The sequence below is a fragment of the Episyrphus balteatus genome, chromosome 3 (assembly GCF_945859705.1).
Source record: "Episyrphus balteatus chromosome 3, idEpiBalt1.1, whole genome shotgun sequence".
NCBI lineage: Eukaryota > Metazoa > Arthropoda > Insecta > Diptera > Syrphidae > Episyrphus > Episyrphus balteatus.
Window position 1 is genome coordinate 74036399 of NC_079136.1, and position 17979 is coordinate 74054377.

At 27.5% G+C, this 17979-nt stretch overlaps 2 protein-coding genes across 16 annotated transcripts in view; one reads left to right on the top strand and one right to left on the bottom strand.

Annotated features, from left to right (window-relative positions):
- Nucleotides 1-2102: 2102 nt before the first annotated feature.
- LOC129916744 (mitochondrial pyruvate carrier 1) lies at nt 2103-6467 on the top strand. The gene is made up of 4 exons (XM_055996865.1): nt 2103-2204; nt 2272-2433; nt 2501-2601; nt 6113-6467. Exons 2-4 carry the CDS (start codon nt 2345-2347, stop codon nt 6271-6273), a joined length of 351 nt encoding a protein of 116 aa, XP_055852840.1. The 5' UTR covers nt 2103-2204; nt 2272-2344; the 3' UTR covers nt 6274-6467.
- A 3617-nt stretch (nt 6468-10084) lies between these two features.
- The window catches only part of LOC129916742 (heterogeneous nuclear ribonucleoprotein R), a 57064-nt gene continuing 49169 nt past the window's right edge, over nt 10085-17979 (bottom strand). For 7 of the 15 annotated variants that reach the window (XM_055996849.1, XM_055996851.1, XM_055996855.1 and 4 more), the window contains exon 13: nt 10085-13721. In XM_055996849.1, the coding sequence (XP_055852824.1) occupies nt 13540-13721 (182 nt within the window). In that variant the 3' untranslated portion in view covers nt 10085-13539. Of the gene's footprint in view, nt 13722-17547; nt 17844-17979 lie in introns of those variants that run through there. The other 8 variants (XM_055996857.1, XM_055996856.1, XM_055996861.1 and 5 more) reach the window with 5 other exon arrangements.

The window sequence follows — 17979 nt, forward strand, 5'->3', positions numbered from 1 at the left end:
TTACTGATTTGACAGATTTCTAATATTTAATGGCGACTTTAAATATAACGGAGAGTGATAAAACTGGAGCTCAAATTACAAAATATTTCCAAATTTAATAAGGTAAAATTTTAACCTTTTAACTTCCACATAAAATTAAATTGTTTTGCTATTATCTATCTTAATCTAAATCACAGCAGCAGCATACATATATATGTACTAGGGATGTTGCGGATGTGGATTTTTTCACATCCGCGGATGCAGATGCCGATGCGGATTTTTGAAAGTTAACATCTGCAGATGCGGATGCGGATGCAGATGTTTATGATCTTATATACAAATTTATATAAATGAATTAAAATAATGATACCTACAGTTATAAATAACATTTTTATTATTTGTGTTTAGTGAGAGAAATTTAAAAGAGGTGCATTAGACTTAGTAAAAAGTAATACCGCCACCTTCTCTTCATCAAGTCGTTTACACAGAAGTTGGTTAATTTAGCCCGCAATATTTAATAACTGTTCCCTAGGAAAACTGCTTTGTGGAGTGGGTAGAAATTAAAGACTTCACTAGCACTGGCCCTTATTTCGGAATGAAAGATCTCTATTAATAGCCTGTTTTCAAACCAAATTTGATAATTACGAAAATTAGGTCAGTTCGAATTCCAAATGCTAAAAACAATTTGAAATTCGAAATGAGATAATTTGTGAAATTATCTAATTTGGGTTCTAGTGAAAACGGGCTATCAAATTAAGACTTTTGCATTTTTTCTGTGTTTTGCCTAAGAAATCAGTCACAGCTCACAGACCATTACTCGGCGTGAGTCCCATTGGTACGCGCCATTCGCCGGCTCCACCCAACTTCTTTCTTGTTGCAATTTCCTTGCATCCGTATCCGCATGAAAATGAAAATTATTACGGATGCGGAGGCGGAGGCGGATGCGGATGTACCAATTCATGCGGATGTTCCGCATTTGCGGATGCGGATGCGAATATTCGCAACATCCCTAATATGTGCCTATATTTCTTTAATCTCTAGTACTCTCACGAAGTAAAATTTGTCCTTCCCTGTAAACCAAAACTCAGCAGGGTTGTAAAAAATCTTTTTTTAATGCATTTGTTTTCCATTACAAATTAAAAAAAAAATATATTTATTGCAAATAAAAAAAATTTGCATAGAAAAAAAAATATTTAATGCAACTGAACAAAATTTGCATTGAAAATACCTAAAATTTTGATTGCAACCTCAAAATATTTGCATTAAAAATATTATAAATTTTTTGCATTAAAAAAAAAATGTTATTGCAACCGAAAAATATTTGCATTGAAAATAAATTTTTATTCTAAATAAAAATATTTTGTAATAGGTACCTAATAATAAAATTTTTTTGCAAATAAAAAATGTATTTTTTTTTAAATATTCGTTAAATTTCTTACAATTTTGACTATTTAATGCTTCATTAGCTACGTTAACTATAATATTTAACCTAATGTATGGTCAAATAGTCATAATTGTAAAAAATTCGATGAATATTAAAAAAAAATATTTAAGGCACACATTTTGCATTATATTTTTTTTTTTCAATCGAAATATTTTTCAGTTGCATTAACATTTTCTTTTTTTTCATGCAAAAAAATAAACACTTCTTCACTTACTAGTGGGAGAACGAGAGCAATGTATGCGATGTGTAGATCTAGACCAAAATCGATTTTACAAGTTAAAGAAAAACAAATTTAATCCTGATTCTATCGGGATCATTTTCATTGAACCAATAATAAGTTCCTATTTCGATAAATAGATGGCTTTTGAACGATAATAGGGAGAAAAATAAGAGAAGCGTGAATTGGATCATGATTCATAAGAGAAAAAGAGATGAATATACAGGTCTGCTTCCATACTGATCCATATTGTTTTATTTTGTAATCATGATCTATATGAATCATTAGTCATTCATAATAAAAGAAAACGCATCTTCTGTTTTGGTTTTCTTTTAAAAGACGCTCCGAATTCAGAAACAAATCTATCTCACTTTCTTGTTTCACAATTTCAGATATAGATGGCATAAAATGAACAAATGAACAAATTCGGATTCCGAATTTCGGAATTATTTTGACATTGACATTACATAACATGTCAAACTTTTGATAAAAAAAACTTATCAGTAGAATCTGTGGCTGCTTAATTTGTTTCGAGTTTTTAGTTATTCTACGTGAACATTTGCTGTAATTAATTGAACCCTAAAGCCTAAACTATTTGAAATTATAATAAACATTATTTTCTTTTAAAAAGTTACAGCAACTCGAGCTTCCTCGCTGTTTTCTAAACAACATTTTTCTGTGATATAATAAATTAGAAAGTTATCATGTCACAAATTCCCAAAGCTAGTGGCAACTTGGCCAGCAGGTTTTTCAATAACCTTAAAAGTAAAGAATTTCGTGATTATCTTATGAGGTTTGTATTCATTTAAATGGCCTTCCATTATTTTAACAAAACATTTGTGCTTTCTAAATGATTTCAGTACCCACTTTTGGGGACCAGTCGCTAATTGGGGTATTCCGATTGCTGCAATTGCTGATTTTAAAAAAGATCCCAAGTTTATTAGTCCAACAATGACTGTAGGTAAGCATATCGTTGAATTTACACTATAGCTGCGTCAATGTCAACAAGTGTCTCAGTAAAATCGTTTGTTTTTGTTTTAAAGATTAGAAATAGTTCGACCATAATCCACAACAACATCAAATTGATTTTTGTGTTGATTTGAAAATTAATTGTTAGGAGATTGATAAGTAGACACCAGACACGATCGTCTGAAAAATTTGTGCCAAAAGATTATCTTATCGTTTGTTTTCAGTAATGCCTAAATAAGATAAATTCTCAATTTGTTTTCACTAATATCTCAATGAGATAAATTCTCAAATTATCTCAGTTCGAATATCTGATCGTATCGAAAATTATTTAATTTGACATTGAAAATGAGAAAGGTAATTTGCAGAATTATCTCATTTAGGCTAGGGAAACGCATGCGATTTTGATCGCGCGATTATTCAGTCGCAAAAATGGATCAAAAGGATTTCAATGCCTGTGAACACGCATACTTCCAGCGATTAAAAATTTGAAAACTGACCCCACAGTCATTGAAATCGTTGTGATCTATTTTGCGACTGAATAATCGCGCGATCAAAATCGCATGTGTGCTGTGTGCGCTTAGCCTAACAGGCTATTATAGCCTAGGAAAAATAATTTTTTTCAAGGAAAAAAATTGTAATAGGCTTATTTTTGGTATACAGCTTAGTGTTAGGGTGGTTTACAATCTGTGAAAAGTGATGAAGTTTCCTCTGTTCGCTAATCCTGTTATAAGGGGTCAATGGTCAGAACATTTTTTATTTTAAAAACGGAAGGTTTAAGACAAAAATTATGTTCTACAAAATTGTAGCTGAGGTTAATTTAAAGAAAAATTTTGTGCAAAATTTTCTTGTATCATGCACCGTTTAGAAATTATATAAATAATCAAATTACATGTAAAACTTTCAAATGTTGTAATGTCTAAACTTTTTTGTGACCCCTTTTTATTTTTGTCCTGCCAAATTCGCACCCGTTCGTGTGCCGACAGAGGGCTAATAATAGACTTTCAAAGTTCTTTGAACCAAGATTATATCTCTTTTTGCTTAAAATAAAATGCAAGAATGAAAATGTCCTTTCCAATGTGATTTGAGTCGCTGAAACGACGATGTTCTTATTGATAAATTTGCAGATGAGATTTATTTTTTTTCTCTCAGCGATAAATCTCACTGGTTGACCGAAACATAAAAAAAAAATACAAAAGTAAATGTTTCTCTCAGACCTTGACCGAATTTTTTCTTTTTTTTAAATAAAGGTCATCTTATGATCTTTATTGAAAATGACAACAAATAAGAGTAATTAAAGATTGAGATTTATTTCTGACCTCTGGCTTAATGTGTTAGGAGAAACAACGGCTAAAATTATTTCTAAAGGACCTTAACTTTTCCATATTTCTCTTATAAAGTATTTTTTGGAGAAAAATTCTTATATTTTTTGGTTCGTTAAAATAGGTACACCGTACACTTTTGCTTACTTAAATGTATTTGTAATTTTTGAGAAGATTAACTATTTAATTTAAATTTTAAACCAATAACTAGATCTACTCGAGTATAATTTAATTATGTACTAAATTCATATATTTTGAAATCACCCTAATGGCAAAATAACCCTAATATATTAAATAAAAAATTGAAAAGCCATCAGACATTTGAAGCTATTAAAAAAAAAAAATTGAGCTGAGTAGATAGAAAAAAAAAACATCTGCTTAGGCAAGTCCTACCTAGCTTGCACCAGTAGCTTAGTAGTTGCTTCTATTTGGCTAACTTAAATAGAACATCTTTAATTTCAATAACTGATAGTCGCTGCTTGACAGCAAAAAATAATCTATCATATCTATAAATGAATCTTAAAATTTAATCAATCTCTAAATAGCTCTTAAGTTTAAAATTCGTATCTTTATACATACATAAAAAATTTTCACATTTAAACAACGTTGCTTATTATTTAAAGATTATTTAGAGATATTTCAAAATTGTTTTTGATAAAAACATGTTTTTTGTTTATTTTTCCCAAAAAAGAACTTTTAATTTGAAAAAATGCGGTTCTGTCAATGATAAATAAGATAGAAAGGAACATTATGTAGATTATTCGATTTATTAATATTAGTTAAGATACATTAGGTGTGTTTTAATTACGACCAGGCTTAACTGGACAAAAAAAGCTGTTGGGGCTAAGCAATTTGTATGTTAAATACCACAACACGTTAGCCTCGGCTAAGCTAATCCCGCAGGACTAAAGTGTTTTTGCAATTAACATGTAAATTGCTTAGCCCCGACTGCGTTTTTTTGTCCAGTTTAGCCCGGTCTTAACAAAAAACACACTTATTGTTTACAAAAATGATTTAATAAAATCGTTAAAGCTTGGCTATGCCGTCTGCCGATGTATCCATAAATAATTATAATTTATAACTATTCGTCCACAAAACGATTTTCGTTGTCGTCCAAAATAAAATGCATAGAATTATTTACTAGATTTGGTAAATCTCTTAATTTTTTTGACACAACTATCGTTTTGCTAATCTACAGTAGAAAACCGATTATGCAACACTGCCTAAAGGCAATTCAATTATATAAGAAAGTTTTAACTAACATAAAAATGGCTGAATGTGTTTAACTTTGAAAAAAAAAAACCCGAAAACTGACGAAATTAGAGCCGAATGAAATGAAAAATATCAAAAATATTAAAATCATAATTTTGTTCAAAATTAGCATTCGTGCAGAAATTTCCGAAATTTCTACCATTAGACTATCATAATCTTACTTAATAATTTCTATTATACGAATTTTTTAAAATTTTGTCTGTACTATTTCGGCAGAGGTATTTCGATATTTCCAACAAGCAAGTTTTTATTTATTAATATTTGAACCTAAAAAGTTAAATATTTCGCATCAAAAAATATCCTCAACTGCTTTGGTATTATTTGAATCAGCAAACTGCATTGAATTTAATTTTTTGTCATTTTCATTAAAATTTGTATGTTTGCTTTAACCGGTCCTCGTTTTTACAAACGAGATAAAAAAGGTTTTGATAAATAAATTTCCTAAGACTAGTTACCAATGCTTAAATTAAAAAATAGTATAAATAAAAAAAAAAATAAAAATCCTAGAAGCAAAACACAAGTTTAAAGATGGGGTTCTTAGAAATTTCATAAAAAATGCATTTAATCGAAAACTGTAGGTAAATATTCGAGATAAACACGTTACGAAATTTAAAGAGCCCTTGAACTGGCCTTTCAGCATTTTTCGTTTGGAACATTATTTTGTTTACAAATACTTATTACGAGATTGAAGGTGGGGCACTTTAAAATTATTTTTTATTTTGAGGCCGGGAAGGTCAATTAACAAACGTTAATGTCTACAATTTTTTTAATAAGGGCTTTTCATTTTTTTTTTTTTTTTTTAATAATGCTAACTTTTAATAATGCCTAGTTTTAAGATCAAGCACATACATAAAACTGTTAACACATCGCCCTAATTATTGTTTCATTTATTTTCTTTTGTTTACTCATCAGCTTTGACGCTTTACTCTGCAATTTTCATGAGGTTCGCTTGGAAGGTGCAACCAAGAAATATGCTGCTGTTCGCTTGCCATGCTACAAATTTTACTGCTCAGAATGTTCAAGGAGTACGGTGTGTCAAACACTCCATTTCTAAGAAATTATCTGATAATTGAATAAATTGAGTCACAAATGCAACACAATCAATTGTTACAAACAAATTTGTAGTTAAAAATCGAAATAATTAATAATTTTTGTTTCTAGTTAAATAATTTTTGGTGATTTATTTATTAACAAAAAAAAAATGGCCCTTATAGCTGAGGTGTGATAAAAACCACAAATAATAAAGCGTTAACCCTTTTGAATGTGACTAGAAGTTTTTTTATTTTTTTTACTAGAAAAGAGTTCTGATTTTTGTTTTTTTAGGTATACGAGGCTAGAGATAAACGATCGAAACTTGAACAGTGAATTTTGGGTCAACATGTGAAATTTACGGACCCTAACATTCAACTAAATAGTTGAAACTAGACAAACAAAAAGAGAAGATTGCAGCCCCCGGAAGATATGGCAAACAGATCTTTGCATTTATGTAGAAATAACTGCCCCACGAAAATTTCAACTAAGAGGGCAATTTAAACTGACAGAAGTGGTTGAGATTTATAATCCACCACCAATAATTCTGATAAGTGCTAAACGTAAATGAAGTATATGGATAAGGCTTTCTATCTATACGCTTGCAAAAGCTTTCTCAACATTCTGAAAAGATGTGACGGTTTTTTAAAGCTGAGGTGATGTCTTAATGCAGTTTTATGAGCGGATTCAGTGTGAAGTATTTCTTCCGAAAGCCGATGTTATTATCGCTGCAAAACTTCTTGAGATTCCTGAGTACCGTCGAATAATTTATTAAATAGAAGCATTGAATTATTATATTGTATAGAAGTGACACTGGAAAAAAAGTATGTGCACGCGAATGAAGTTATACTTCTCAGTCACTGAAATTCACTAAGTAGGTTCACATTATAACAAAACTGTTTTACAACAACTATGAGTAATAGATGGTGCTCCTTGCTAATCCCTTTGAAATTTCTTTTCAAAAAGTAAATTTTAATACTCGAACGCCGCAAGAGAAGTATAACTTGAAAAAGTGGGAAGCTGCCACAGTGGGACTGAATATCTCGAGTAGAAGTAATTTATAGAATAAAATGCTACCATACAACTTGCACTTTATTTTATTAATAATAGAATATCCGACTAAAAAAGTTTTTAATATGTATCAACGAAGAATTTGTGGTTGACATGAAAATTGGTGTGTATCATTCACAATAATGAAAAAAACTACAGTTCATCAACAAAGTTGATAGCATTAATAACAACGTATATAATTATTGTTATGTATCAAGTATCTAGTTAAAAGTTTAAGGCTGTAAGATTTGCTTTCCGTACTTCCCATCGTTTAGATTAGAAGATATTAGGTTTTAGAGAGAGGTCTATGTCGAAAAAATCGCTTATTTTGACCAGACTATATCGTCGAATTTGCAACTGAAGAAAATGATAGCTATGGGAAAAACAAGCATTTTTCTATTTCACGCAATAATTCTTAATTTCAACAGGAACGCTGTTTTGTTCGCTATTACTTCTTACCCCTATTACTTCTAAGCCCGCTCAAACCTACTCAAAAAATATTTATCAGTTCATAAAAAGGATTATAAACATTTTTAGACCGGTCGTTCCGGGTGTCATTCCTTTCAGCATAATAAATGATGTGTTAATGTATATGGCCAGATGGCATGAGGCTAAATTTTCTTGCTAAGAACCGTCTTCTACTATCTTGCTCTTGGACATGCGAATAAAAAAAAAACACCAATTAATAAATACAAAATAGAATACGTATACGCCACAGTGCACGTGGACAACGTACAAATAATGTGAATTACAACTTTTGCTTAGGTGCCAACACCCAAATAGAACTTAAATAACGCATGCACACAATAATTACTCAAAATCTTCATTTTCTTTGTCGTCAGTGTTTATGAATAAACAGAAAACCAATGTGTCATGTTTTCGATTTTTAGGAGACCTTCGGGGGATAAATTTTTATTTTCTCCAGAAATTGTATCATATCTCACAGCTTCACTATTAAAATTAGCGTAAAAATAGCTGATCTTCAACAACTGGCTCAAGGCAGTGTTGCCGGAATATTTTCAAAAACAAGGAGCTGATTATGAAAAATCTTGGAGACAAAAATAGCAGCTTTAAAATGATTCAAAAAAACGCAAAACATTTCTTTGGCGATAGATTTTAATTTTTTTTTATTTTCAAATAACTTTTGCTTATCAGACTTTAAGTATAATTATTTAATGAATGAAAAATGCATGCAAATTAGTTCACATTTTTGGTGGATTTTGGCTGTAAAATGCTTTGATTTTAAAGGAGCCATAAATCACCAAGTTCAAAATTAAGAGACCCAAAATCCGATAAATCGAAATTAAAATTTTAAGGGGCAAGTTAAAAGTTCAAAGGAGCCTGTTTGGCGATAAATAGCCGGCTCTGGCAACACTGGCTCATGGTACGCTGAATATTTTGCTATTACCGCAAGCAGTCCTATTGTGGGCGTTCGAAGAAAATTTTTGTACGATTTTTGCGGAATATTTTAAGGTTTTTTTCACTGGGAGTTGAACATAACTTTAGGATTTTTGTCCTCAACTTCCGAATTCGGTTTTATTCACACCAAGTTGACGTTTTCAACTTTCGAATTTAAACTCGAGAGTTGATTAACTTCCAGTTTTCTCAACTTCCCTAAAAAGTGGAAGTTTGACGAGAAAACTTCAAATTTTTTTTATTTTTCTGTCAAAATTTTGTGCCCTTCTTTAGTTTTGTCATAATAATTTGATATTTTTTTCACAATTTAACAAATTAAACACAAAAAAAATACAAATATGCTAACGATATGACAAACAAAAATAAATGACAGTTTTTTTTCCATATTTCATAAATATCCCATTGATATTTTTCAAACTTGAAGCTGGCCAACTTTAGATCTTCAACTGGAGAGTTGAGAAAATAATTAGTGAATAAAAAGGAATCACAACTTGCGTTTCAACTCTCGAGTTATAGTCAACTCTCAAGTTGGCAAACTCGAGAGTTTGCTTCAAGCTGAGCAATAGTGAAAAAAATGGCCCTAAGAAATATAGAATTTTCACAAAAGTAGGTACACAAATGTAAATAAATCAAATTTTGATTGTTTAGTCTATAGTGCAATAATTGGTTGACTTTTAAACATCATAAGGATTCAGACTTAATATATTAATTCCACTGACGCATGGATCAATTGAATGCTTCAACAGAAATTTTAAAATATAAAATCATTCCTTATGCCAAATATACCTTAAAGATAGTTTGTTTCTTATTCTAATAGACTTTGAGATGAAAAAGGAAATAAAGTGTTAAAAATCAGAAGTTACTCACTTATTTTTATTTTGTTTATACCTACCTTTTTCTCCATCTTAAAATATTTGATTAATGCAATCTGAAAGTATTAAAACGCTAGGGAACGCGATTCGAAGAATGTCATAAACTCCTGAAGAGTTATGTTATTTTTTAAGTAAGCAATAATAAAACCAATTAAATAAAAAATGGTAAATTATTCTTAACAGATCTTACTATTTATTCAAAAATAAAAAAAATCATAAAACAGTGTAGTAATACAAACAAAAAAAAAATAATGAAGTATAGGAAATATTAATCAACAAACATAAAAAAAATTAAAAGAATGATGAGAAAAAAAACAACACTTTTTCAATTTTTGCCTTTTGTTTTTTATTTTCCACCATGTTCGTGTGTCTGAATGCTTTTATTAATTTTTTTTTCTGTTGTGTCTTGCAATAATTATCACTGGGCTTTATTAACAAAAAAAGAAATTGTCTGTTGTTTGAACAATATATTTTTTTTTACATTTGAGTGACGTGTTTTCCAAATATTCGTTATCAGTTTTAATGTTTTTTTTTTTTTTTTAGTTTTAATTCCTCCTCTTAATTATTAAATTTTTTGAAGAGGTCATCAGGGATATTAAGCTGCGGTTTAATTTTTCATCATTTTTTTTTTCTTCTATTTCTATTTTGATATTTTATAAGATTATGTAGGTATTGAAATTGTTTTGTTTCTTTTTCAAATTATTATTTTTAAAAAATTCATAGACATAACAGAGTTTTTTTTCACTTTAAAATTTAAATTAAGCTTAAATTATATAAAAAAAAAATAAAGCACTTTCAGTTTTTTGTTTGATATATAAAGTTAAGTAAGAAAATCTGCTGAAAATATGAAGTGCAATCACAATTAAGAAATCAGGTTTAGATAGGTATTACATTCAAATAATGTTTTCGGAAATAATTTTTATTGCATTTTTTTGTATATGTATATGATCAGATATTAATTTTTTTCTTTAAATTTTTACCAAAGAATATTATTTAACAACAAATACAAAAAAAAACGTAACAAAATGTAATTTTTTTTCTTAAGTATAATATTATAATTTCTTAATTTTCATTAAAAGTGATACGTTTTTAGCATTTATGATGTGTGGCTGTGTTGTTGCTGTGTTTGTCTACTTGACTACAAAGACATTGTGAGAAAGTTAAAACAATTTTATTTTTTTAAACTATTGTTTTTTTTTCGTGTGTTTGAATTGGGATTATTTTTATATGTTTTTTTTTTGTCTAATATTATTTTTTTAGTGAGTTTTTGGATTTGTTTAAAAAAATTATAGTGTTTTTAATTTACCCAAAGCCTTGCACAGAAAAACATAAAAATAATCGAAATGTATTCAATTGGAAAGTTATGTATGTATGGTGTTTGTATCTCATATATTTATGTTAAGCTTTTCAATTTGAATTCTTTATTTGTTTTTTTTTTTTTATTATTTTTTTTTATATAAGTAATGATTTTTTTTAATTATTGTTTAGTTTTTGTTTTTTTCTTCAATTTCAATTTTTGAATATACTACAAATATAATTCTTACTTTGTTTTTTTAATTATGTATTAAGAATTAATTCTAGATTAATTTTTTTGTGTAATTGTTGAATATGGATTATAAATGTTTTTTGTTTTTTTTTTTTTTTCTTTCGATAATGTCCTTAATGCGTTTATATTTTTATTTAAATCTTTTATATATGTATATATTTCTATTGATACTTAAGGTTTAATAAAAAATTGATTAAAAAAAAAAGAATATTGAAAACATTAAAATGAATGAAAAAATAAAATATTGTCCTTTTTCTCTACACACTTGTTATTTTTTGTATAAATATTATATATGAATTAGAATTATAAATATGTGTATACATACATTAACAAATCCTTCGGATTTTTTCTGTTTTTAAATTTGAATTTAATATTCTTCGATCCAAATTGTATTTTTTTTTTATTATTAAATTTCACAACATTGTTCTTTTTTTCAAATTGTTTTTTTATTTATTTTTATTTTTATAAAATTTCGTACAAAATGTTTTTAAAATGTTCTTTTTTTTTTGTATTCAAAAAAAGAAATCATCACAATTTCGAGTCCGAACTATATAGTTGAATTTTAATGTTTTGTATTACCTATTATTTTTGTCCCTCTTTTACGATACAATATCACCATTTGCAATGCACAAAACAATTTTTTAATAGCACGAACTAACAAAGAAATACACATAATGTTAATGCGTATGTAAACTTTTAAACAAATAAAGAAATTTTTCTACAAACAAAAAAACTTAGATAGAATATTCATTTTATTTTTTATTTTTGCCAAATTAAAATTAAGAAATTACAAACAAAAAAGTAAAAATAACATTTTAACAATTTTTTTCTTTCTTTTTAAAAATTTTACATAAAATACATTTTCGCCGTAAGTAAGGCAATATACACTTAAAAAATTATTAATTTTTTTAAGTTTTGCCAAATTTAAAAATATATATTATTTATACATAATAATAATAATAATGTCAGTCGGTTTTTTACATTTTTCCTTACATAATTATATTATTTTTTTTTTTTATTTTTATTATTTTGACATTCGCAATATTTGACTGTTTTTTAGTGGGAATTAAATATATAGAGAGAAAAAGAACAAAATTTTCAGTGTTACACATTATATTTGAATTGAATAGATAGACATTTTTTGTTTTTGTTTAAATAAAAACTGTGGGCATTTATCATTAAGAATTAATTTTAACTTCTAACAAAACAGAAATGGTGGTGTGGAGTGGTGTTGCATTTGTTGTTGTTCTCCCGTTTTTACATACTATTTTTTAAAATTTTCATTTTCAAAGAGTAGAAATTGGTTACAAACTATGGCTAGGACTGATTTTTCAAAAGTTGATTTTCATTTAATATTTTTATTTTTTATGTTTTTTTTTTGCTCGTTTATTTTAACATGGATATAATATATATTTAATACGCCTACAATCACTATCAAAAAAAGTGTTAGGATTACTTAGATTCAAAAAATCTGTGATGTTTCTAATTCGTTGCTGCTAAGTCGGTTGTTTATTTAAAAAAAATATATAGATGTATGTATATTTTTCTCACTTTTATTGTTAATTTGAAGAATTTTTTTGTTTTGTTTTTTTGTTCAGTACTTAAAAATTTAGTTTTACCAATTATAACAAAGAAAACAAAAGATAAACAGTAAATTTAAAATTTTTTTTGATTATTTTTTGTCTTAAACAGAGCGAAATAATTTTTTTAATTTTTTTCATAAATATATAACGTTTTAAAATCATTTTTTTTTTTTTATGTTACCTTGTCATGACAGATGTGGCAACATTATATAATAATGCACCAGCTTTCTGATCAACCCCGATAATATATTATTTATATAATTTTCTTTAATGATTTAATTCTAGCAATAGAAAACGATTTTCTTAAAAAAAAGAAATTGTCAGTCGTTTTTTTAATTCATTTTAGCTTTTCTTTTTTAAATTTCTATATACAATATCTCTTATGCAATTATCTAGTTATGTATAAAAAGAGTGCGTACATTTTTGTTTCGTTAAGTTTGAATTATCACGCACAGTCTTCTCAAATATTTTTTTTTTTTTTTAATATTTTTTAGTTATAATGAAACTAAAATAAAACAAATTGTTTTAAAAATCAACAATAATTATTTAAGGTTAAAAAATTTAGTTTAATTCTTTTGAGTGTTGTGATTTTTTTTTTATACATTTAGTTTGCGATTAAGAATACTAGAATTTATTATTTTTTTTTTTTGTATAAATTATCGGGAAATTTATATCTTAAAAGTTTTGTTAATAGTAAAATTTTTAAAGGACGAATATTAGAAGTTAAATTTTTTTTTACGTAGTTATTTTTATTATTTTTATGAAAGTTGTTGCGTGTATTTTTGTTTTTTTTTTTTTGTTATTACTGTTGTTGGTTGTTTTTTAAAATTATTTATTTTGTTTTTAACTCCATGTTGGAAAAGTATCAGTATACCATTGTTCACCGTTTGTGCCCAAGGGTTGTTGAGGCAACGGTAAGCTACTCCAACTCCCACCACCATTTCCTATTAAACCGCTTGCGTAACGTCGCTTTGAATCTCCTGGATTTTGGTGACCTCCATCAAACTTACGTTTACCGACTACTACTGCATTTGTGCACGTGTAAATAAAGGAATGCAAAATAACAAAGAAGAAAATATTTTCAATTAGTTTTGAGTTATTATGAATAAAATAAAATTGTTTGCTCTTAAAATTTTCTATCGTATTTTTTTTTTTAATATAAAAGTTTTCCATAGAATAAACAGTCCTCGAAGATTTAAAAATGAAACGGAAAAAAGTAATGGTAGGTATAATAGGTACCACAACTAATTAACCAAATTAAAAAAGATTCAACTTTTGTGTTATATGAATTTGGGTAGGTTTTAAATTTATAGCAATAGTTAACGACCCACTCTTGGATGAACTCTTGGTCAAAAGCGAAGGTTTAATCTTTAATATGAATATTAAGAGAGTGATTAAATATGATACAAAACGATTTACATAAAATTATGTTATGCTTTAGAATTTCGAAAATGAATTCATGCTTAATATGTAAGTAAAAGTTATCCATCGAAGTTGCAATAAAAATGGATCATGCGTGGATAATCTGATTTTCTGGTGCCTAAAGAAAAGTCAATATTGTATTATATTATTTGTAATACGTCAACATAACAAATTTGTCTGAATGTTTTGAACGATCCATGCACTTGAAATCAAAAAGAAAAGAAACAATTTTCCATAAGGACCTGTAAACTCGGCTTTTAACCTTTTTTTAGAAGGCACAACAATGTCCAATCAATTTTTGTATTTACTTAAATATTTTTTTCTCTTTTAAAAAGAAAGTTGTCGGATTTCTATGGACAAATTTTTATGATACTAAGCAGACGAAAAAAAGTGTTTAGATGTTCATTAAAACAGGAGAATGAAGAATAAGTTTTTGCACCTAGTTGGTGAAAAACGAGCTGTGATAAGCTCCATCAAAAAACTTTACTCAGTTTTTTTTCCAAATAAATCGATTGGAAAAGTGTTAAAAGTCGTATCACGGCACTCAGTGGACATAGTTTTAACAGGAATTTGCAACATTTCATTTATGTTGCACTTTTTTTTATGTTCAATAAAAACCGTAAGTTCACATCTTGATATGGAATTCAAAAATGAAACGTGGCATACCTATTTCTTCTTTGAAAATGTTTAAGAATTTTTACATAAACAAAATTATTTTATTTTGAGAACGCTCATAGGGTAATTTATACCAAAAAGCTGATCAAAAGTCTACAGTAAAAAATGAAGCATAGCATAAAAGTTTAACCGTTTTAAAGGTGAATGGTCCTTTTTTTTTGCCAAAAGTAAACTTGTGATGAGGTCTTTTTGTATTTAAAGAGCACTATCTGATGGCATTCTAACTTTTAGAAAACAAATTTAAGTCTTGCTAAAAAGACTTGTGCTGTTTTTCCTTTGGACCCTTCAGGTATTAACTTTATTTAAAGCCTTTTTTTCCAATTAAGCAAGTTTTTTTTTCCTAATTTGGATTTATTTAAGGTGAGAGTTCAAAGTGTTATTTCACGAAAGCTAAAATAGAAAAATTAACATAAAAGTAATATAGTCGTCTTTGGTACCTAAAAAACTTGGAACATTCTACATAATTTTGGTAGTATTTTTTCCTATCATGTAAGAAAATAAAAAGTTACGCCATTTTGTTTTATGATTTGTTTTCTGCATGGGTTAGTGGGTAAAAAATACTTAACCCATTTTCACTTGCGATACTTAATGGCTCCAAAGTCTTAGCATCCAATATGTAAAATGTTGACATTAATTGAATGGTCAACAAAGGTGAACTGGTGTTATTGTTTATACAGGGTGTCCCAAAAGTAATGGATCAAACGAAATATGCTGATAGGCCAACTTTAGGGCTCTCAGAATTTGGTAACTTGTTCATCCCAAATCCTTACAGTTTTCGATTTAATGCAGTTTTTGTGAAATTTCGAAAAATGCTGACCTTGCAACAGTATTTTGCTTCCTCCGCTCATAATTGATTTTTGTTTTTTACAATTCTTTCACTAAAACATTGCCTAATAATAAGAAATAATTAATTAATCAAATTATTTTTTATTTCATACGCCATTTTGCTGCAAATTAATTAACAGTTCCATGTTTTATAAAAACTCAATTTCTTTCTTTTATTTCAGAGCAACAACCTGAAAAAAATTTGTATGGTGTGGCACTGTTTTATTATTTTGAAAACTTGCCGTGTTATTGCAGTTTTCAAAAATGTATAAAAATCTCCAAAGTTGAAATTAGAACGAAAGATATTTTAATTTGAATGCAAAAAAACAGACGTTTTCAGAGCAAAATAACAAACAAAAATCGAGGCTTTTGTTCAAAAAGAAATAAACAAACAACAGTCGAGAAAATGTTTTTATTTTTCTTTGTTATTTTTCTCTGAAAAGCCCTTTTTTGTTGCTTTTAAATTGTAATATCTTCAGTTCTAACTTCAACTTTGGGAACTTTTATACATTTTTGAAAACTGCAATAACACGACAAGTTTTCAAAATAATAAACCAGTGCCACACCATACAAATTTTTTTCAGATTGTTGCTCTGAAATAAAAGAAAGAAATTGAGTTTTTATAAAACATAGAACATGTTAATTAATTTGCAGCAAAGTGGCGTATGAAATAAAAAATATTTTGATTAATTAATTATTTCTTATTATTTGGCAATGTTTTAGTGAAAGAATTGTAAAAAACAAAAATCAATTATGAGCGGAGTAAGCAAAATACTGTTGAAAAGTCGGGATTTTTCGAAATTTCACAAAAACTGCATTAAATCGAAAACCGTAAGAATTTGGGATGAACAAGTTACCAAATTCTGAGAGCCCTAAAGTTGGTCTATCAGCATATTTCGTTTGATCCATTACTTTTGGGACACCCTGTATAAATTTGTTTTCATTATTTAGGTTGCGTCCTAACTGCGGGTCACCTTGGTGTATGTGTAACTTTTTTTGTAATATACAATATGGTAAGTAATTTTTGTATCTGTTATTACATTTTTTAAGAACCTAAATACCACTAAATAATTTTGATCACCTTTTCCACCCCTATGTGGAAAGGCTCCAACGACCTCCAACTTTTTTTTTTTTTTTTCTTGACTATAATAAAAAATAAAATTTTTTGTAAGCTTTAACAAATCATACGAGCAAGGTATTGAAACCGAGCTGTAAATTTAATTTACTATTGGATAATCATAATCAAAATGGCTTTATTTAATATAACTTATTCTCAATAAATAATACTTTTTTTTCAAAAAAGTATGTAGGTACATATGTAGATTTATTTCAGTTTTTAAACAATGATCGTGAGACCGAAAAAAAGCTAATAAATTTGAAAAAGGATCAAAATAACACTTTTTTAAACAAAAAAATGTCAGCGTAACATAAAGAAACAAAACACTTCAAAATCATGTTTGATTATAACATCCGTGAAAACCTTAGTTAGTCCCTTTTTAACACCTGTTTTTTTTAGAATAGGTTTATGTTTGATGAAAATACACATTTAAGAGAAAATGCATCCAGAATCCTGATAACCGTTGATATGTGATTTAAAAAAGAACCCAAAACCAGCATACAGTTTCTTTTTCGGCTTCGTAGCAAATGGTTTTGATCTGCGGTATATATTGTGGCAGACCCTTTGCAATTGTATAAGAAGAAAAAATAATTTTTACGTATTCTTTGACTTGTGTGGATTTTAAAAACCTAACATTATTTTTTCCGCTTCATTTTCCTCCAAGTACAACAAGAACTATTAAAAAGGGAGTATTTAGGCAATTAGTTTTCAAAAAAAAAAAAAAAAAAATTATACCAATATTACCAATCATTATGAAACAGTAAAATGTAAAAAAAAAAACATGAACTAATAAAAAAAAAAAAACAGTCGAATACTTTTATTATATTTATTTTCAAAGATTAGATATTCAATTAAGATTTATAATTAAAAATAATAACAGAAAAATGGAGAAAGAACAAAACAAAGTAACTTAGATTTGAATTATATGTTAACAAAATTTAAGAAAAAAAACAATAAACGAAGATTTCTCTTGAAACTTGAATTTATGGACAGGAAAATATTATTCAATTCTTAATCTTCTTTTTTCTCTCAAACCGAGATTCTTGTAAACATTCTAGAGATATATTTTCACTTCTTTTTCTTTCTTTCAGTATTTATGCAATGAATGCTAAAATGAGTTGTTTGAAAATAAATTTAAATTAAGTTTGGCTAAGTTAAAACAGTTAAAAATATTGTAGAAATAATTGAATCGATGAGTTGGAAAATAGTACAAGCAGCAAAGAAAAAACTGAATAAATATGCGC

Bases quoted from the DNA above. Each gene is read 5' to 3' on its own strand.
- LOC129916744 (XM_055996865.1), top strand. From the start codon at position 2,345: ATGTCACAAATTCCCAAAGCTAGTGGCAACTTGGCCAGCAGGTTTTTC. The intron at 2,434-2,500 runs GTTTGTATTCAT...AAATGATTTCAG, and splicing joins TTTCGTGATTATCTTATGAG to TACCCACTTTTGGGGACCAG. The intron at 2,602-6,112 runs GTAAGCATATCG...TTTACTCATCAG, and splicing joins TAGTCCAACAATGACTGTAG to CTTTGACGCTTTACTCTGCA.